The sequence below is a fragment of the Calypte anna genome, chromosome 2 (genome assembly GCF_003957555.1).
Source record: "Calypte anna isolate BGI_N300 chromosome 2, bCalAnn1_v1.p, whole genome shotgun sequence".
In the NCBI taxonomy this organism is placed as follows: domain Eukaryota; kingdom Metazoa; phylum Chordata; class Aves; order Apodiformes; family Trochilidae; genus Calypte; species Calypte anna.
Genome location: NC_044245.1, coordinates 47784682 through 47807327, shown reverse-complemented (window position 1 = coordinate 47807327; position 22646 = coordinate 47784682). Strand labels below are relative to the sequence as shown.

At 39.6% G+C, this 22646-nt stretch overlaps 1 protein-coding gene across 3 annotated transcripts in view; it reads right to left on the bottom strand.

Moving 5' to 3' along the window:
• AMPH (amphiphysin) overlaps window positions 1–22646 on the bottom strand; it is a 110331-nt gene that overhangs the window by 44848 nt on the left and 42837 nt on the right. For all 3 annotated transcript variants that reach the window (XM_030445070.1, XM_030445069.1, XM_030445068.1), the window contains exons 2-3: window positions 14684–14764; window positions 2955–3009 (exon numbers count right to left, since the gene is read on the bottom strand). In XM_030445070.1, coding sequence (XP_030300930.1) covers window positions 2955–3009; window positions 14684–14764 — 136 coding nt within the window. The remainder of the gene's footprint in view (window positions 1–2954; window positions 3010–14683; window positions 14765–22646) is intronic.

Genomic DNA, 22646 nt, shown 5'->3' with positions numbered 1-22646 from the left:
CAACTGGCCATAAAACCTTCTGAGTTACCTACACCTCTCAAAAGCTTAAAAAAATAAATCATGAAGTAGAGAACCCAGATACATGTTGCCAAGGAGACTGGAAGAGACAGAAGACTCAGGCAGGAGACAACTACAACTATGGGGATCAGTAGTAGCACCACTGATACTCAGCAAACATTTAACTATCATGCAGGTGAAATAAAATAGCACATAAAACCATTCTTAAGTTCAACAGCTTTATGAAATGGCTTTTCTTGAGTAACCAGCAGCAAAGATCCAGATTCAGCTAAGTCTAAGAAGCATGAGGAGGAGCATGAATACAGCTAAAATTCTTAAGAGTTTGATAGTAAACCTCAAACTGTCAAGTATATTAAAATGATGGTATAGAGGGTCATAAGAAAGCTCAAACAACTATTCCTTGCTTAAATTGTGCCTAGATCTTGTACTTCCAGATTCCAATGTCTTTTCACCCAAAAGTCATACAGCAAAATGAAACTTATTACTAGTTTACAACACATCAGCTCCACAAAATGCTTTTAAAGTTAGTTATCTTGCCAATTCCTAAAACCCTTTAAAATCAATGTTTTTCTCACACCTGTGAGAGTAAAAGGGTATCAAGCACTTTATTTTCCAGTGATATAATCAACCTTTTTTTTTTTCTGCAAAATGAGCCCCTGATGATGGCATGCCTCCAACACTCACATGCTCTAGGTGCAGAAATCCCACTCCAGTTCCCATACATTTCTGCATAGCAACCCCAAAATGTTTTATCTGTGAAGGTCCTTCAAAGAACAGAAAAAAAAGACAGAGGCAGTTGCTGGATCTGCTTCTGCTATTCAAAGGCTAAAAGAGCCCTTCCCACTGCTGAATTAGTCAGCTTTGGGGAAACCCCAGCCAGAGCTGTGTTTGTGGAATACTATCTCAGGCTGTCCTTCCACTCTGCAGCATGAAGGTGAGACAACAATGCCCACTTCTATCTTGTTGCTTTTGAACAACAGCATTTTTAAGGCTTTTGCAAGCTCTTATAACTGGGTCTTTTTGAAGACATGAAGACACAAGTGTATTAGCAGTGTTTCAGCAAACACTTTTCATTTTCACTAAGAAAGACAGTCCAAATAATTTTCAAATACAGGCTCACAGGATGCAATAAGAGAAAGATGCTGGACAGAGAAACAAGGCTAAAAAGGCAAAAGCTGTGCAATGAAAAATTTCATGCCAAGTTAAAAACTTGGTGCAAAACGTAGTCTGCTAGACAGTAAACCAGCAAAAGGACAAATGCACAAAGTACTAGGAAAAGAAGAGAGAGAGAGAGAGAGAGAGAGAAAACTGAACATTGAGAGGAGGATTGTTGTCACCAGCAGAGAAATCAAATCATCATGTAAACAGTAAGCCTACATGACAGAAAAGCCATCTGGCCAATAAACAGCCACATGATGCTGCTGCTGAGCATCCATCTGATAACGGATGTGGGAAAGGGATGTCTGATAAATAAGAATGTGAAATCAGCAGCCAGTTGGTCCCAAAAAATGACCGATGCTGACTTTCCTCTAAGAACAAAAGACATTGTACAAATCCTGACAAGACAAAATATCTTCCATCTGGTACAGGGTTTTCCTTGCTTGCAAATAATAGACTTCTTTGCTCCCCATTTCACAATTCCCATAAAAATCAGCTTTCTTCCCTGCCTGCCTATGGCTGCTGAAGCTATATTATGACAGTGTGATTTCCAGGGATGTCAGTACTGGTTTGTAGTGTTTTCCCTAATGTACTGGAACCAGGTTAAAAATGTATACACACATATATATTTATTACATTTATATTTATCTCAGGAAGCCATTACAGTCTATGTCATTCACCAGCTCCTACTTCCTTCCTTCTGCACCTGGCTTCCAACTGCAGTATGAGAAAGAACACTCTGTATAGGTGCTAAATTGAGTTTGTTGGATTTACAAATGTTCAGTAGGATTTCAAGAGCTGTTTACTTAATATCTGCTATTTAAACACTGACCAGTGAGCTTAGATTTTCAATGTAGCATCAAAAGAGATAGCCTGAAGGAGACTCAGGGGGGACCTTTTCACCCTCTACAACTACCTTAAGGGAGGTGGCAGTCAGGTGGGGGCTGGGCTCTTCTCCCAGGCATCTAGTGACAGGACAGGACTGCATGGCCTGAAGTTGTGCCAGAGGAGTTTTAGGTTGGATATCAGGAAACACTTCCTCACAGAGAGGGTGATGAGGCATTGGAATGGACTGCCCAGGGAAGTGGTGTATTCACCATTCCTGGAGGTGCTTAAGGAAACTCTGGATCTGGCACTTAGTGCCATGGTCCAGCCAGTGTGGTAGTGTTAGGTCAGAGGCTGGACCTGATGATCTCAGAGGTCTTTTCCAGCCTCAGTAATTCCGTGATTCTGTATCAAAAGAGATCACATTTGAATTTTAAACTTTAAAGAAAAGAAAAAAAAAAAAAAAGCAGCAGTCAGAAATACATGAGAAATCACATAATAGCAGCATGCATGGCTATGGAGGGAGAAGATCATCATCCAACCAGTAATACCATGAACTATTACAGCTGTGGACATCAAGCAATCCCTTGCCTTGCATGGGGTATTTTGTACTGTAGCATTTTCAAAAACTGAGTAACAAGATGCAGGATTTTGTGGGTCCTCAAAATGCATGCAGTGTGAGTATGTGGGCAGCAGTCCTGCACACAAAGGACAGCAGAGGATGGGCTGTGCATGCAGGGCTGTAGACATGAAATGACATTGAAGGTGCAGGAACCCTAGCAACAGGCTAAAGAGCCTGTGCCAGATACAAAGCAGAAATCTAGACTATAAATAACAAAATAAATATTACTTTTCTTTATCTTTGAATTCCTTAAACAAGCCCACTTGTTTAAATTTCTAACAAAAGCTTGCTTTGTGAAAATATGATTAAAATATTAAAACTTAAAAATTACCTTTGATGGCTGCTAAATATCCTCTTAGTTCTCTCTGGAGCCTGGAACCCTCTGCCTGGAAAAAAACAAACACAAAAAACAAGGAAGTGAAAACACATTTTAGTTATATGCCTTAAAGCATTCATTTTGTCAACAACAAAAAGCGATTTCAGGAGCTACCTGATGAATTATGTCCCATGTTGTAAACATCCACAAATTCACATAGAAAAGATTGCTAGGCCAAGATACTGTGCAGGGGGTACTCTCTAGGCTAAAATTTCTATCGATTTATTTTATTTTATCAATCATATATGTACAAGAAAGAATTGAAGTCAAAGAAAAACAGGTTTATCAAGTAGTTACATCTAGAAATAGAGATTGTTGTGGCTGCCCCCTCCCTGGAGGTGTCCCAGGCCAGGTCGGATGGGGCTTTGAGCAACCCGGTCTAGAGGAATGTGATGCAGGGGGGTTAGAAGTAGGTGGCCTTTAAGGTCTCTTCCATCCCTAGCTGTTCTGTGATTCTATTTACCAACTAATACATTATTAACCCCAGCCATTCTACGATTCTATGATATCTTAAGGACAGTGTCCAGTTCAAGTCATCCCAGTCAATGTCCTAAACCAAACCACAAAGAAATACAATCAAAATAGTGCAAATGAGGACAATATAGACCTGCAGAAAAACTGTGCCCTCCCAATTAGTAGCTTGCTACTATTGCAAACAGTTTTCCTAGTGCTGTAACATTTTAGTAGTTTGCAAGCAAGTGACTACTAAAGCCCAATACCATTAGTTATTTTGTTTAGCTTGGTTAATGCCTCTTGCCTCTGCTGTAAAATCTTCAAATGTTTCTTCAGCAACTATTATCAAAATGATCTTTCTTTACTTCATACCAACAGCCCTTCAAAAACTCAGAATAGACAAAACATGTTGCTTTACTTAATCTCTGACTGTATCACAAATTGGACTTCACAGCTCCTATGATTTGCAATAAAATCTGTGTTACAGTATAACATATACTTTATTGTTATAAAGCTGTTGTCCAGGATGCCTTCAATACATTGATGACTTTTCACAGGTTCCTCAGGCATCAGTTCCCAATATCCTCCAAAATATTTATTTAAGCATTGGAAACCTCAGGAATATCAGCTTGCAGCCACATTTTCTCACATACAGTGACACCATATGGAAAAGTAAGCTGCAAAATATATCTGACTGCTTTGAAGGTTTTCTCGTATTTTCATGTGAAAGTCAGAGCCCAAAGGCTGCATGTGTGAATACTTGAGAAGGCAACGTCTCAACTGGTATAAGCTGTTCTAACTCCACTTAAGTCAAAGGACTTCTGATGTCAGTAAAGGATTTGCTGTCAGTGGCAGTGATGTTCAGAGTATTCAGACACAGAGGATTGTACGAAATTCAGGTTGAAAGGGACCATCTGGAGCTTAGAATCCATCTACCTGCAGCCATGTTAAATCCAAGCAGTGGTTCTCTAAAAATATTAATTTGCTTCACTAGTACATACATGGCAATATGCAGATTACAGCCACCAAACCCATTTGCCTGGAAATATTAAAGAATTTAAAAAGTAAAAATGCCTGAGTGGACAGACTGAATCCACTTCATGGGTTCAAGGAACAAGAAGGTTGCTTTTACACTAATTTGATCTGAACCAAAACTCCTTTTTAAACCTAAACCTATTAATCAACTAAATACTGAGCACAGGAATAGACCCACCAGGGAGATATGTGACAAGCTGCTGAGTAACAGCAAGAACACAGGACCACCCAGCCCTCCACTCTGTTGCTGGTTTGGGACCATATTTGATGCTACAAGGAAAGGCAAATTCTCCCCTAAGTTCAGCATCAAAGTTCCATATCAAAGCAGGGGCTAGAGAGGCACTGGTTGAGTTGTCAGTGAATTAAACCTCAAGATTAATTAGTTGCAAAACAACAAAAAATTCTGAAAGTAGAGGCAGGTTAATGTTGTGCCCCTTAAGAAAATATATACATCCATATCTTAATACTGTTTAGTAAAACATACCAACCTAATGCATCATAACAACACATTTTATCATCCTATGTAACATGATAGAATCCTAACACACTTTGGAAGCTGACTTTTTCTACTTTGTGTTGTAGAATGGGAAGTAGAGAGGTGACAGAAGTTGCTGGCTTTCCACAGGGCAAAGCATTAAATGGACAGCACTGCTGCAGAGGAAAGGAGACTGAACTGGGGGAAAATATTTCTCACTCTTGGATCTGTAACTATGCAACAGAAAGAGGGAAGTTCCCCTTTCATGCATGTCCGTCTCCTCTGGAAGGATCCCCAGTACTCTGAGAAGTCACACGAAGGTCTATAAATTACCTTTTCAATTCATATTGTCTTTGGCCCCCGAGCTTGTGGTGAAAGATAGAGGTATTTACTCACGGTAACTCAATTCTTCATCATTATTCAGCTGAATAGGTAGCCTTACAATAACAATTTTTAGTAACTGAAAAATTCTGAGGTTTCATAAGCAGCACACTGCAGCTGGAAGGTTCAGAGCCCTGTCCTCATGTCCAGTAAAAGGCCTATATTAATCAATACAGGTGCCATTTTGTCACTAACACCAGAGAGGGCATGTCAAGGACACACACTGCTCAAACACTATGTTTGTAACACTGATGCTGTGCAGTTTTCCAGCTGGTGCTGTAAACCACTTGTAAGATCTACTGTGGCTGGTTAGTGTCATTAGCCATAAGCAACCACTGTTCAGGAAAACACAGAAGTAAAAGTCAAAGCAGTAAAAGCATGATGCAAATGTCTTTCTGTGTGCTGCTTTGAATTCTGACAGTTCATTAAAATGGATAATTTTGGCATGAATCTTCCTCAGTCTAGGTAATCATCATGTCACCAGCCTCTGAAATACCTAAGCAGCATGCAGGCATGTGAGCTTTCCCTCATTAGCTAATGTATGGCGTGTGACACCAATGCACCCAAGGGCAAGGGCCAGGTCCCATTTAATTTGAGAGCAAATCTCTCCATTTCAGTGGCAACAGAAATAAACGTTTCTGTGAAATACCAGAAATAACAATTTGCATCAGAAGTCCTCAGTCCTGTGACATCTGAAAAATGTGAGCCTGGTCTACATATTTTGCTAAAGTAAACACACTGTCAATGAAGGGAGATAGACTTTCATCCCAGACTAATTCATATTCACAGGTTGAAAATACTGCATTTCTGTCCTTGCAAACAATGATGAGGTGGTTTAAAAAAACCACTGGTTTAAGACTCCTTTCTAGTCTATCAGATGAAAGCATCTGGTGGCTTTGAAACAACTGTTCCAAGTATCTTCACTAAGGTCAACAATTTTATTAACTAAGACACAACTTCTTGAAAAAGAGTGAAAAGTAGGTATTATGTTGCAGATGTTAAATTCCTCCAAAATCTGATTTCCCAAGTGAGCCTTGATGCTTTCTTTATAGTTTTATAATTTCTTTTATTAGTTCTACATGAGGCAGCCGAATGAGTCACAGTTTCATAATATGCAAGAAAACTGCAGAGATAAATCTCCATAGCATACTTAAAAGCAAACATCTCACAGTCAGGTTGTTTGATAAAAGCAAGCATGTTCTCACCAGACTCCAGCACCAGAAATCATTGCTCTCAGCTCACCTGGTCCAACTCAACATACAAATGATCAAAAACCTGTCAGGCAATCCTGTTGAACTGCACGTAAGAGCAAGGGAGTCATGCTACCAACCCAAAATGACATCCCTCATTAGGAAAATTGACATAGCTCTCCACAGCAATGTCCCAGACAATAAACTCTTACTCTGAAAGCTGGAGCACACTGGCCATATCACAGTCAGATTCCCTTTTTTACTCTCTAGTCTTATTAGAGTAGTCAGTGTTATGTAGCCAGTGAGTAACCATGAGTACCTAGTGAGATAAGGAGTCTCACTGTTTCAGAATGTTTACATCTACAGCCACAGATTTTGCACCATTAAACTTTTTCAGTACTATTGAAACTTGTTTTTATTTTCTTTTCAAAGAATCATAATTAAGCATACCTTAGCAATGGAATTCAGACAAAGAGAGCCACAGTAAGACTGATGAGGCCTACAAAAATTCATGACTAAAACCACCAGAGACATGGTTTGTGACTTACCAGCATTTGCCTCCTGATGCATCAGAAAAATTGTTTCTACCACTCAGAAATCAGAGGCCACCTTGCCTCCACAAAAGCTAGAACTAGATGACCATCAGTTATTCACAGATTTCCAGGCAGAATAGAAGAGTTTGATTTTTCTATCATGTCACATATAGGATGCAAACACAATACATCTTTACAAGAAAGGTCAGCACAGTGAGTGCTTGATATCAGAAGCAAATAAATCATGCCACTTTAGCAAGAGTCAAAAGCACTGTCAATGCTGAACCTAGAGCACGGGTTAATTAATAACCTGCCCCACAGAAATGCAAACCAGATGCAGCTCAAGTGTAATACTGGAATTTTGTCATTCCATCACTAAGGCATCAGGAAAATATCTGAAAAGAAAGCATTTTCTGTATCATCTGGAAAACATCCTTTACTGTAATGTTATTATTAGCTGCAATATAAAGCAGCACTGTCTCTGTTTGCAAACACTTTAGGTAGCATTTACTGGTAGATCTTTAGGGAACTCAGAAGTGTGAAGGCAAAAGACTATAACATTAAGTAAAGATTAAAGTAAGAGGCTATTGGGACAAATTCATAATTCAGTATAAAATATATTTGTATACCAGAGTACCCTATTTTACCATTTCTCAGCCTCCTTATAGTTCCTATAAATATCTTTATGGGACCTTTTTTTAAAAGAAATAATTTTTATTGCTTCTGGCTTTCTACAAGCTGTAAGAGACCTGGGTCTCGAATTATTTGTTTAGTGCACCACTTGAAAAAATGTTGGGTTTACAACCTTCTCTGGAAACACAGAGGGGTTTGTCAACTCAGTACCTACCAGCACAGCACCAAATTTCTGGTTCAGCCACTAAAAAGGCTCAGGAATAGGGGTTTCATTGTTCTAGTTACTAAGTAATGTGATGAGTTGGAGTAAACAGCATCACAAACAGGCTCCTCAGAAAATCTGAACTAATCCCAAAGGTATGAACTCTAAAGGTAAGAATGACCAAGCTCCGCCTCATGTTAGTAGTGACTTCTAGGTGAGAAAGCTACTGGATTAAGCATCTGCAGTGATGCTTAATTAACTAACCCTTTCAGTGAACCAATGGTCTCAGTTTCAGATGAGAACTTAACAGAAAATACTTGGCATCTTCCTTAAATTTCCAGCCTTCTTGCCTCACAACTGAACCTCTCCCACCACAACCGAGGATCCTACCTTCCTGCCTGCTACATGTTCTCACAAGCACACTCATGACCTCGAAGTTGGGCCCTAACCAATGGTTTTAATGAAAATATAGGGCATGAGAAGACTACAAGGGTAGAATCTACAAGTCTATGGCTAAAAGCAACCTATACATATTAGATGTAAAGCTAGGATTTCTGAACAAGTAGTTGGCCACTGTTTATGCTGCATATCTATAACTATATATAACATATATAAGTGATATATTAACATAGAAATGGTGGAAAACTGTCCAGGACTGTTGTGAACTGGATCAAATCCAGTCCATGTGTTAAATCCCAGAGCTGGGTTTTGTCAGCTATCATCAGGACCAGTTATCCCAAAGGGCTCTTGAAGAAACACAGCGCAGTCTGCTTTCAAAATATTCAGAAATAACTTGATCATTCAGCTTCACTGCCTGGGAGAAAACAATTAGCACAGTTGCTAAAGCTGCAGAGGCACAGTAGTTTATATCCAAGGGGCAACCAAAACTAGCTCAATGAGACAACAGCTCAGATTTGGAGCAATTAGTAGGCAGAATAACAAAACCAAACATTGGATCATCAGCTCTCTCCCTCTGAAGTGAGGAATTAGTTGAAATGGATCTGGGAAGTTCTGAAGAGACAATTTTGTATCATAAAACAGAGGACCTCACCTTCCTGGGTATTCTGTGTGACTGGAAATTAATGAGGCTGAGATATGACTTTATAGTACACTATGTCTTAGTTTGGGAAAAATGGTCCCTCAGACATAATTACTAAACACACATTTCAGAATGAAGTGCTATCAGCAGAGAAATTCCTTCCACAGCCCACAGAATACTTTGCATATCATATTGCTTCCATTTGCCTCAGTGGTCATCCAGTATCTGAAGCATGCTTTGGGACTGACCCTCAAAAGATACCTGTTCAGATACAGTCCCCCTGAACAGTCGACAGGAGCACCCTGTGCTGGTTTAGGAACTGGCTGGAGGGCCGGGCCCAGAGAGTGGTGCTGAACGGGGCTGCATCCAGTTGGCGGCCGGTCACTAGTGGTGTCCCCCAGGGATCAGTGTTGGGCCCAGTTCTGTTTAATATCTTCATTGATGCTTTAGATGAGGGGATTGAGTCCATCATCAGCAAATTTGCAGACGACACTAAACTGGGGGGGAGTGTGGATCAGCTGGAAGGCAGGAGGGCTCTGCAGAGGGACCTGGACAGACTGGAGAGTTGGGCTGATTCCAACAGGATGAGGTTTAACACGGCCAAGTGCCGGGTCCTGCACTTTGGCCACAACAGCTCCATGGGGAGCTCCAGGCTGGGCACAGAGTGGCTGAGAGCAGCCAGGCAGAAAGGGACCTGGGAGTCTGGATTGACAGGAAGCTGAACATGAGCCAGCAGTGTGCCCAGGTGGCCAAGAAGGCCAATGGCATCCTGGCCTGGATCAGGAATAGCGTGGCCAACAGGTCCAAGGAAGTGATTCTGCCCCTGTACTCAGCGCTGGTGAGGCCACACCTCGAGTACTGTGTCCAGTTCTGGGCCCCCCAGTTTAGGAAGGATATCGAGGTCCTGGAGCAGGTCCAAAGGAGGGCAACCAGGCTGGTGAAGGGACTCCAGCACAGACCCTATGAGGAGAGGCTGAAGGAGCTGAGTCAGCCTGGAGAAGAGGCGGCTCAGGGGAGACCTCATCACTCTCTACAACTCCCTGAAAGGAGGCTGTAGCCAGGGGGGGGTTGGTCTCTTTTCCCAGGCAACTCTCAGCAAGACAAGAAGGCACGGTCTTAAGTTGTGCCGGGGGAGGTTTAGGTTGGATATTAGAAATAATTTCTTTATGGAGAGGTTGATCAGGCATTGGAATGGGCTGCCCAGGGAAGTAGTGGATTCTCCATCCCTGGAGATACTTCCTCCTGCTAATAAAGGCTGGTTTTGAGTGTGCAGCTTACTTCAGACTATCTATCAGGGACAGCATTTGGCAGAACCTTTACTTAGCAAAGAGTCTCCTATTGGACAGAGCTGTACTGAACCAATAGTATGAGCCAGTCTAATGAGTATCAAGATTCCCTTGCAGTTTAGTATGGGATTCCAAAGACAGTCAAGGAAATCTGGGTGTCAGATAAGGGGAAACTGTCTCTCATTCAGAGTAATTTTAAAGTTTGTACCTTTTGTGTATTGCCTGGATTCTATTTTCCATCTTCAAGCCTGTGTGCAAGAGTAGTTAAATAAGGGGTTGAAGGGGAGGGCATGAAGTAGGTTTAAAGATGGTCCAACAGATGTATGGGAGAACAAATAATGCCCAGAGAAAATAAGGTGTTGCAGGATATGAATTGAATTTCACCTTGTAACATAACCTTGAAGCTCTGCTTCTTCATGTCCTTTCTGGCCAAAGCCATGTGCCTCTATTAGAGGCACAAAGAGGCACACCTGATGCCTATATATAGGCAGTAAATTCCATCTTGGGAATCTCTATGTCATGAAGAAACTTGAAGAAATTGATGGAAAAAGAACACTTCTGTGTATGTTAATTATCTCACAGAACAACTTTAGGACAATGTTGTGCTAAAACTGTAAGGCAGCTTTTCAGGTCTAATAATTACACTTGTGAAGCAGCTCTTACTGAGAGGCACACATTAAATAAAGCAGTCCACAGAAGCAAGTTCTGGTCATTCAACCAGAACAAAAAAAGGGTCTTAATTTTCACCTAATTCTCCAAATTAGCTACAACAGCAGTTGACATTTTGCTTTATTCTGACACCACATAGTAGGCTGCAGCTTCTGTAGTAGCAGTGGTGTGTACATGTACAATATATAATGTTGATGGTTTTGAACACTACGATGTATTTTAACTGCAAGTCAGTAAAATAAGTCTCATAACTATGTATGGGAAAATAATGAGGCAATAGAAATATAATATTGATCTCTTACAGAAATAAAGCAAGCACTGTGAGTTATTAAAATATACTAGGGGATAAAGGAATTGCTACTTTTCTTCCTGTCAGAAAAAAGAAAGCATAAGATGAAGTTGCTTAAACAACAAAGAGAGATGAAATTTCAGGTTAATTCCTGATGGACTTGATTATATTTTCACAGATGAGAGAAATATGCAGGAATTATCTTTTCCACCCCCTTTCTGAGCTCCAGGGTCGATTGAGAGGCCGAGCACATCCACAATTAGCTCTGCAGAGAGAGATATTTAAGACTCAAGATATTTCTTGCAATACACCAACAATCTGTGTCATTTGCGAGTTTATATATGTTTTGTTTGTTCCACAAGTTTTGATTTAGAGTGGCAATTTTCAGTTTACAACTTAAATGGAAAGTGAATAAAAGCTGTATTCACTGTTAAAAATCTGAATATTTTTACTGTTGGTTTCAGCTGCAGCATCATACTGCTTCTGATAGGCAAAGTCCTGAGGCTCTGCAAAGCCACTGTGCTCTGTTCTCTTCAGCCATGGGATGAAACAGCTTCTCCATGGTGATTCATCTGGGTAATTCAACTCTGGGTTGTCAAGTCCAGAAGGGGCTCTTATCCAGATGTATTCAGAAAGAGACAGGAATGGATCACTGGGGAGTCTAAATGAGCTTTTCCTACAGAGAGATATGCTGGACATATCCTTTCACATTTCCAGCTGTTTCCTGGGTAATGAGCACTATGGTCTCTTTCCTTTCTGTCCTTTCCCTGAGCTGAACTGGGAGTCCTCATTTGTTATCTTTGGAGGGTATTAATAAAAGGATCATTCTATACTTAAGATCAGTTGACCTCTCAAGTGCTGCAGACTGAATAATGTAGAGAAACAAGGAAAACAGATAATTTTCACAGCTTTCAGATTACCAGGATCCCCAGAGCTCATGTAGCACCCACTGCTATGAACAATTTAGGATGACACACAGAACTGAGGTGACAGTCTTCCGCAAAACCATATGTATGTAGGTGAGATGGCCAGGGAACAGCCAAGTCACTGCTAAATGAGATTGCAAGAAACAAAGTAAAGTTTGGACCTTCTCTCAAACTGCTTCTGCCATAGAATGGTTTGGTTCAGTCAGTAACTACCAGGGGGACAAATAACCCTGAAGGGAACTGCAAAAGACTGGACAGCTTCTCAGAGGGGCAGTTCTGCTTGCAAGCCACCCAAATGGCCAACATCAACAGTTTGGTGGACCTCAGCACAAGAATCAATCACCCAGGCCACCTTTTTATTCTTTAATGCCTAAAATTTCATTTTTCCTTTTCTGAAGGCTCTCGAGTTGCAGAAAAAACCCTGGAAGCAGGGCTGAATGTAAAGCAGGAAGAGAAGGCTGCCTATGTTCCCAGAAGACAGCAGTTCTGCAAAGACATTAATTAATCAGAGTGATACAGATGCTTCATATGCTTCAGGATGCCTTGTATCTTTGCATTGCTGGTTAGTTGTAGATCAAAGCATTAACAAAGCTCAAGAAAATTTAAGCAATTTATATGCTTCTTACTGGTGAACATAGCAGAAGCAGTGTTTTTGCAGCATTTGTTTGCAGCACAACAGAATTTTTTGAGCCTGAACCCAGCAGGCAAGTGTGATCAGATTAATAAATGTATAAATGGTGTCTCTCATTTGGTGTGCCAGGGGACCTAGTCTAATCTGCATGTGCTACTCAAGAGAGTTATAATAGTTCTGTCTGCACTCCTCCTCCCTACTTGATTCCTCCCCTGGCCCCAAGTCACATTTCCATCCGGATTTAGCACCATGGAGTTCCTGCAGGGTCCTTGACTGCTTATTACTGCCTCTCTCTACATCAAAGGTTAAGGAAATAAAAAGAAATACTAAGATCCTCCCTAGCCCATGGCAAGACTTTCAGTTGAAAATCACAATGACTGAAAATTCTTGGAAGAAGACAGAAAAAAGAAATGCTTGAGACATTATTTTACTTAAAAAGATTTTTTTCTCTTTCATCTCCCTTTTTGCAAATTTCAGAATTTGTAGCTACAAAAATACCTCACAACACTATCTCTTTATGGGAATGCTTCAGTTGCTCCTTCTGTACCCAATAAGAACATTAGATACAGATGCACCTTATTTCTCATTGCACAGTCACTAGTTGCAGAAACAGCTGATACTGACAGCAAGGCTCAGAAGCAACCTCAGGACAATCAAGAAGAAAGAAATGTTCCATTGGTATCCCTGCATACTTGGAAGAAAGGAAGGGGAGGAAAAAGGAAAGTACATGATTTCTGCAGAGTTTCAAAGCTTCTCAGTACTTCCTCAGACCTATTAAATCCCACCATCTTCCTGACCTCAAGAAATTCGAGGGAGGAACCATCCTCAGAGGAACAGTCTTTACTTCCCATCACTGTCATCTCTGAGGAAGAGCAAAGATCTGCACAGTCCAGTGGCTCCTGAAAATTGACTCCCTCCCTTCTACACTGGGAGAAGAAAATAAAGGCTAAGTGACCATAAAATACAAAAGAGACAATAAGCACCCCCGCAGTCAGGATGTAGAGTTTGTGCTTCCATGGAAAGGACAAAACTGCATGTGGTAGATAGGACTGATTCAGAGCAGAATTTGTGAACACTGATATGAACTGAGTTTTACATCGTCTGAAATATTTTGGGGTAGTTCCTCACCCTTCAGTGCTGCTCTATAGGAGTTCTTGATGACAACTCACAAAGACGACAGATACCTCAGTCCATACTTACATAGCAAGACTGTTCTCTTGGGGGCATGAATGCAGCTCATGGTAGATTTTAATTTGCACTAGAAAGCTACTGTGTAGTTAATGCAATTAATCACCTCAGAGCAAAAAAAGCGGTACAACAAAGCAAGGAGTAACTCAAGTTAGAGTTTAGGAGAGTAGATTATAAACTCTTCAGGGCACCTTCATTTTCACATCTTGTGTTTACAACACGAGGAGAAACTGAGCCCTGCTCCTCAGTAGTGCTTCAGTAGCATTGCCACCAGAGCCCCTGCAGCAAAAAGGAGAGCAACAACACACAGCCATCTGAAACCATTCACCTGTTCAACTCATATAACACCAGTATTATTACATATCACCAATGAAAGCAATGCACAAAATGAAACCAAGGAAATACATCTCTTCTTTGTAAAAAGGCAACTACGAGGTTGTATTTAGCTGGGGTTGGGTTCTTTCTCAATGATGCTGTTGAAAATGTGCTCTCTCCATTGATCACAAGTGGTTTGAGAATGATGGTGGTATATATATGATTGCAATACATCCTTTTATTATGAGTGAATTTCTTAGCCCTCTGCAGGCACAAATCCAACTGTTCCTTCTATTTGAAAACAGCAGAACAAAATCTTATACCCCTCCCAAACAACATTTTACCTGTTACCTTGTAACACACACCTTCAAAATCAGCAAGTTTAAATACACTGCATTCTTCTTAGGACACAATTGAAGAAACTGAAAAAGTAACTGACCTCTTGCCGTTTGAAATTTTGAACATATTCCTCAAACTGTTCATCTTTTGTTTCATCTGCTTTTCCTAGCTTTTGAAGTACCTGTATTGAAAAAGAAAAAGAAATAAATTAATATTTATGTCACAAAAGTAAAGTGCTGCCAGTTTCATCGCTTCTTCTCTTGCACCTAGACTTACATAGCATTTTGCTTTTGAGACTGTTGCATGCGTTACTGTTTCTGAAGCTCAGAAGGGAAATCATTTTGTCAAAATAAAAAAGGATGGAAGCGGAACTGTGGTGTCTGTGTATGTGTGTATGGAAATAAACTTCAAAGCATGTAGTCCTTGAGGGGGCACACGTTTTTTTAATGAAGTATCTTTTAGCAAAAAATCCCAGGGTTTCAAAGCAAGGAAGAATGAGAGAAATTGGCTGGCACTGCAAGTTGTCTTCCCGTTCAGAGAAAGAAAAAAATTGCTAAATTTCATTATGTTATTCTTCTGTTTATGGTTCATCACATCAAACAGTATTAACATTACCCTTATCTGCATGATTTTCAACAAAGTCGTAGAGAAGAAAGAACTGTAAGCCTGCATGAGAAATTGTTACAGCTGATGCTTATTTAAAACTTCTACTGGTGTTCATATTCACTCCCCATTAATTCAGAAGTGGATTGTCATTCGCTAGATAATAAATATCCTGCAATATGTCAGCAGTAAGGACTACTCATGTGATAGCAATCTCAAAAGTAATTTGACACAGCATTATACTGTATTTAGCCACAATAAATGCATACTAATTAAATCTCAGTGTTATCCATTAATTTTAATATTGAAGACTTATACGTAGCTGCAAATAGACTTCACACTTCTTTGTCAAGTAACCACCAAATCTTTACAGATTACTTGCATGTGGGATGAACCATCTCATCCAGTGACATTTGGACTGCCCTCAAAATTGAACAAAGTTTCCATTTTCACAGAAAAAAAACAAAAAAAAAAAAAAAAAAGGAAAAAAAAACCCCAAATGATTCACAAAATGGCAAATAGCCAGCAGCAAAAGCATTACCTTTCCCTTAAGCTTCAGTTCAACCACATTTGTAGATAAGGATTAGATTTAGTAACAGGAATAGCTCAGTCTATTGGTGACCCCGGAGGACAGGAGACAGGTAAATGTTTTACAGAAGGGTTGGAGTACTCTACAATGTGCCAAAGACTGTAGATCTGGAGGGGTAAGTGGTTGTTTTATTTTAGTACCATGTGGCAGGTAGCTCATATTGTGGATTTAGAAAGGCATTAGAAAAAGAAAGAGCAGAGAAACCAAAACTGTCTCTGAACATTCAATGGTCTGGAGGACATGGATGAGATCTGGTCCCAATGAAAGCAAGTGTTTAGCTTTTTTTTTTTTTCTTACCATGCCCGTACAGGTAAAACAATTTTTTAAAATTAAAGAAACGGACATGAACTGAATCTCAAGAAACCCCAAACATTCTGCAGTCAAGTATTGTTTAGTCTTCTGAAGACTGTATAAAATAGCTGGAGAACATGATTACTCTATCAAATACATGGAGAGCTACCTCATTTTGTATAATAAGACTAAATAAGCTACTAGTAAGTTTTTTTACAAAATGTCATAAAAGAAAAAGAAATTTAAAAAGCAACAGAGTGAAAGAGCTGCTTTATTTTTTTTTCTTGATTTAATTGTAGTCTCCAAATGTGATTTTGCAAAATATACTTAATGCGTTATTATGTTAAATGAGTATCAGTGTTGACTCAATATGCTGGTAAGAATATAAGAGCTTAATTAGTAAGTCTAACTGAGAATGAAGTAAAAGTAAAATTTGATCTGATGGTAAACCTAGATGCTGTTGAATAAATACATGTAGACAGAGATTGTCTGGCAATGTGGTACTGAGATAAATAAATTACAATTTCTACACAAATACACACAATTTGAGTAAGGACATCAAGGATGTCTGTTATTATTCACAAATGTCATCAAGAGTACAGGTTTAGATAAAAAAATGCAAAAATATTTCCATTTGGGGATGTTGCACCTTCAGTAAACATTTTGGAAGACGTAAGATCAAACAGTTCCCTTCACAGTCTTTTAAGTATCTTCACAGGAAGAAAACATTTAATTTGAGGGTAGTGAGACATGGGGACAGGTTGCCCAAAAAAATTTTGGCTTCCCCCTCCCTGGAAGTGTTCAGAGCAAGGTTGGATGGGGCCTTGAGCAACCTGATTTAGTGGAAGGCATCCAGGCCCACGCAGGGGGGTTGGAACTACATGACCTTTAAGGTCCTTTCCAACCCAAACCATTCTGTGACTCTATTTACCAAATAATATATTTTAGTTCTACAAGGATCTGAAGTGTTAGGCAGAAGTCCATAATTGCCTCATCTTAAATTAAAATGATCAATTTTACACTGACTGTAATGTGAATGCTGTTAAGTGTCTGCAATGTGCCGAAGAAAGGAAACTAATATAGAAAAAATTACAAATGACCTTGACTAAACTTTATTATACTGAAAACTCCCATCTTGTGGCAAGGATGACAGTGCTGAGACTACCAGCTTGACAGGCCCACCCATCCTCCCCTAAAAAAGTTTTCAAGATTGTGGCAATTCAAGAAGAGAAGAAGAAAACAGAAAATTATTCTGTGGTGTAAACTCTGGCCACCCAGGAGCTGCCTCAAGAGCAGCTGAACTCCCTGCATAGCAGCAGCAGCAGAGTGGACAGGAGTTGACAGGCATCCCAGCTAAGCATCATCCCAGCACACATCATCCCTAATTATGCATCATTTTTCTCAAAAGAACAACCAACACATTCAAAACCATTCAGGGCAGGAAGATATAACTGCTCAGACAGGACCACAGTACCCAGGACAAGATTTCATCAGCAATTCCCAGGACTGTTAAAGCACTGAAAAACCTAAGCTAATTTGCCAGAGGTAGCACTACTTAAAGATACTACAGAATAACTCCAGTGTGAAAAGCAAGACAAATGCTTGTGAGAGTCTAAAGCCATTGCCATGGACTCTCCTTTTAAGAAGGAGGAGACCTTAAGAAGGACAAAACCTTTTAAGAATAGCAAAGTGCTCTGGATCTCAAAAGATGCAAACTTGTGCACCTATGACACTGTTCCAAGACATTTTTTTTTTCCCCTAACACCATCCTTTCCTTCAACCTGTAAAAGAATACTAGGGCTGCATAGGTAACATATGCACATTCCCAAAGGAGTTTCAATATGGTAGAAAGAGATTAAGGTGAAAGCAAACCATTCAGAAAAAAAAAATTGAGTTATCAATGTGCAAAACATTCTATGGATTTCAGCAAATACTCAGAAAAGTGAAAAAAGTATTTGCTCAATATAAAATACAAGCTTTGAAAGAAGCTTCTTATATTGCATGACAAGAACATCTAACATGAGATGAAAAAACAAGAAACACAGTAGGATAATTATGAGGTAAGCATTACCATATTTCGACTTACTTAACAACAAAATAGTATATTGTAGTTATATGGCAAACATACAGGACCCCAAGCTTACCACAGCCTGACAGTAATTCCTGTGTGACAATAAAAAAAAGTCCACCCCCACAAAGCCCAACACTTTCCCTCCAAAAAAAAAACCACTCAGGCACCCCCAAGTTTCAAGAGACACAAATCTGCACATGATGGGATGCTATGCAAAGCATCCAAGAGCACAAAACCACAAAAAAAGTGTCGAATTAGAAAAGCTAACCATGATAACCAGTTGGTATTTGAGAAGTGTTGAAACAAAGTTTAAAAAATCCTGTTTATTCCAGAAATAAATTCTGAGTTGAAGAACACATATAAAAGTATGAAATCTGCAACAGAAGTAATTCTAAAACATATCTACTGACTTTCATCAAGCATGAGCAGCTGAGCACTTTAGTGAGAAAAAAAAATCCACTACATAGCACTTTCTTTTTAGAGTGAAAGATCTGGCTTTCAAAAAAAATCTCTCTTTTTTTTCCTAGCCAGACACCATACCATATTTAACATTATTAGGATTTTGCAAAGTAAGTAGATGAGCAACTAGAATACTAAATAAGTATAAATTTCATCACAGAGTTAAGATACACATTTCTGAAATACCACAGTGTATTGCTCAGTTTCAGTTCTGCTGTGAGTGTTCTGATCCCAAGGTTGCTCCAATGCAACAGACTCAATTGCTTCTCTTTTGCAAGAGGCTGAGTGAACTGCCTGCTTTCCACACCATACAGCTTATACTCTTTCCAAGAACTCAGGCTTGTATTGCTGAATTCCACCATGGCATTTCTGCAGAAACAACAGCTGACAGTGACAAATGTTTGCCTAAGCCTCTGTTCTCATTAGTATGTGATAAAAGGTTGGGGAAAAAAGATCCCTTTGCCGTTGACAGACTCTCAGAAGCCCCCAGACCTATTTAAGACAGAACATAGCATTTAACTAAGGTGGCTCTAGAGAATGCAGAAAGATTCTGCAATGAAGCTCTTCAGTGACAAGCAATTTGTTCATGTGGTGCTGGTTTATTGCAGAACGACTCTGGGCATACTGAGGACTGCAGCTGGCCACCAGGCAGGCACTGGACCTGAGGTCGAGAAGGATGATGCTCTGGATTGTTTTTGAAGTCTCAGGAAGATCCACTAGTGTGTAAAACAGAGGCAGTAATTTAAGAAAAAAACATTTTAGGAGCAAACAGTGACCCTCCAATGCAGAATACTCAACACTTCCATTAAAGAAAACTTCTGTGATGATGGCCAATAAATTTATAAGAAATCAAAAAGACATAGAAGAAAACAAAACTTGCAAGAAACACCTATGCTCTCACCCATCTCTGACCACTCTCTCTTCATCTTCAGCAGAATCCACAGTGCTGGTTGTTTCCATTAATGATCTTAAGAAATGATTAAAGTTAGCTCAGGTTTCTAGATCACTATTAGGTTATCTGCATTTACGACCCCTTTTTTCTCCGCACCCTTACAATATTAATAATACAGAGAACAGCTGAGCATTCAGCAAATTACAGCCAATCTTCATTGCCATGTCATGTATCTTATATTCTATTGTTGTACTCTTATTCTCCAGCATCTGATTTAGGCCTTCCCTTAAACTGGGCAAGATAATCCTCATTTGCCCACCACCTACAGTTGCATTTAATTGCTGAAGTTTGGCACACTGGATCATAAACCAGGAGGAATGCCATAAGGGTAAACTGCAGTTTGGGAATGTACCATTTAGTGGGGTGCTGCAACTCCAGAGCTGCTATCCAGAGGCAATTTCTGCTGTATAGGGTCACGAAGCAAAGAGAAGTCCTATCTCAGACTATATTAATACAGCACAGCTGATAGGTACAGGGCACTCTTTGGTATGGAAGAGAATAACAAATGACTCTATAGGTCAGACTAGTTTGCTATATAATTAGCTTCTCTCCACCCCCTTCCAAAGAAGATGCCTAGGGAGATGTGCAGTGACACTCCTGCAGAAACATCTTCCAACCCCTAAAAAACTATATTTCTATGAATACCTGATGAGGACATTCTATAGCTCTGATATTTTTTAATTGATGGATTGTCCTGCTGCTTGCCAAGCTCTGGAAAAGTATTTGCTGTTTCAAGAACCATGAAGGTTCATTTTTCTCATGGCTGCTTTTCTTTTGTTAATTTTTTGTCAAATTTTACTTCCTGGTGCCTTTGAGTATTGTAAAATACCATGATGCATGGGAACAGTTTGATAACAAATGCAGAGAGTACTGAATAATATCCAGACAAGCATAAAATACTATGATATGTTCTCTTAATCTAAATTGAAAGAGAGAAATGTGGTCTTCCTACACAGCCTAAACAAAAAATGTGAACATTATGCTATGAGAGATGATTGTAATAACCTTTCTTCAGATACAGAATCAGAATCTAATTGTATATCATTTCCCAGATGATGCAAAAATGCTCTACAGGGATCAGCAAAATAAACAAGATTATGATTCCTATCAGAATGAAGCCACAGAGTTAGTGTCTTACATTAGTCCTTGGTCATTTGGTTAAAACCAGAAAGTTCTTTATAGACATCACTGTCTTGCACATTGCAGAACCCTACAATGAAGAGATCATTACTCATGCTTTTCCTTGTAATATTCAGTAAACTTGGCCTTCTGGAAGTAGGCACCCTTGAAAAATATAACATAGTACCAGCTGGCTGTCACTCTGCCTAAGTGTGATCCTAGGAAATCCAGCAGTAAAGCTTAGCTGGGCAGTGGGAACTTAAGGAGACTGAAAGATGAGCTCTGGAATTTGCAAGGCCTTGCTTTGCTGGGGAGAAGGGAAGGGATACTAACAGCTATAACAAAGTACTGCTAGGGACTTTACCTGCTTGTCTCTTGAGACTTTCACAGGGTTCAGTGATACATGGTTCTCCCACGTGGTGAGGTGGCTCATCAGACACTCTCTGCATGTATTCTGAAAATCGTTTATCCCCAGTGGATATGAAAGCCTGGCACAAGCCTCAGTGAATTGCCATTTAATTCAAAAAGCTATGAAAAGGTAAGGTATTAGACCAGCTTTCTCCAGTCTGCTCTGTATCACTGACCTGTGTCATAGAGGAACATAGAGATGCTGGAATAGAGCATGGCAGGTGATTTTCATGGGATGCAGCTCAAAGAGGAAAACCAAACTGAAAGAAATGAGAAATGCAGACCAAGTTTTCGTGTAGAGGGAAAAGAAAAAAGAGTGGGAAATCAAAGAAAGAATTAAGGAGAGAAACTATTCAGAGAGAACAGGGACCAAGCAAAAAGCACCATTAACTTTGAGAAAATGTTGCTTTGATTGATTTCTCTTCCTGTAGGCATCTCAGCACAGAATGTCTCAAACATCTCTGTGCAGGTGGCAAACATGCCACAGGACTTATCAAAGTGTCTCTGGAATAGCAGCTTGAGGAGAGGCAGGATACAAACTCAAGCAGCCGATGTGTGGGCAGCTGAATTGAGCTATTAATATCATAGCAACACCTACAATCTTCAAACTTTTTAGTATTCTTTTTCATCTCAAAATCTCCTAATGCAATAACAGTTCCTTCTTTGCTCACTTTATCACTGGGGAAACAAGGTAGAGGAAAGGCAAGTAACTTCTATGCCAAGTTTAGATGAAGTTGCCTTCAAGGAGGGTAACAAATGTGATTATTCTAGACTAGTATCTCTGGGCTATTCTGTGAAAAGGAGATTGATAGCACAGAAATCAGCTGCGTTCAGATTATCGGCATCAGAGCTACACAGAAGAGGAAGAGTGAACAAAAAGGCATCTTAAAGAAGTGGAAAGACAATCTGTTTGCCCTTTTGTGGCTATTGCTGCTCTCACGCTTCTTAAAAAGATTGATCTCTTCTTTTGGTTGAACAAGAGCTAAATTTATCTGCCAGCCAATAATATCCTTGGCTGAAGTTTTGTGTCCTTTACTGTATCCAAAATAAATAAAAAAGCTACTCTGCTGAATTAATTAAAAAAATCTCATCAGTTACTGTTGTTTTTGCCTATATTTGACTTACTCATCTAGCTGACAAGTAACTGGGTATCTTTCTAGTAAAGATCCAAGCACCTCAGACTTGCACAAACTGACTGTGCATCCAGGCTCTCTTACACTCTCCTTATCACTTTTTTTTCCTCCTTCCTACCAACTCCTCCACTTTCCTATTCCTCTTTTGTTTATCTTCTAACATGTTCAGCTGAACAGACACGTTCCCTAATACTGCTCTTTCAAAAAAAAAAAAAAAAATATAGAAGAAATATGCTATTTACTTCCCTGATAATGTTTTGCCCTGTTCATGTGACAACTTCACTTACCCAATCTTCTTTTCACTTTGTGCCCTATTTGGGCTAAAAGTTTTTCAATGTGAGAGAATTTCTAATCCTTTACCCTTTTATAGCACCAAACACATGGGCACCATAATCTTGATTTTTTTGAAGATCCTACCACATAATAATAATAATAATT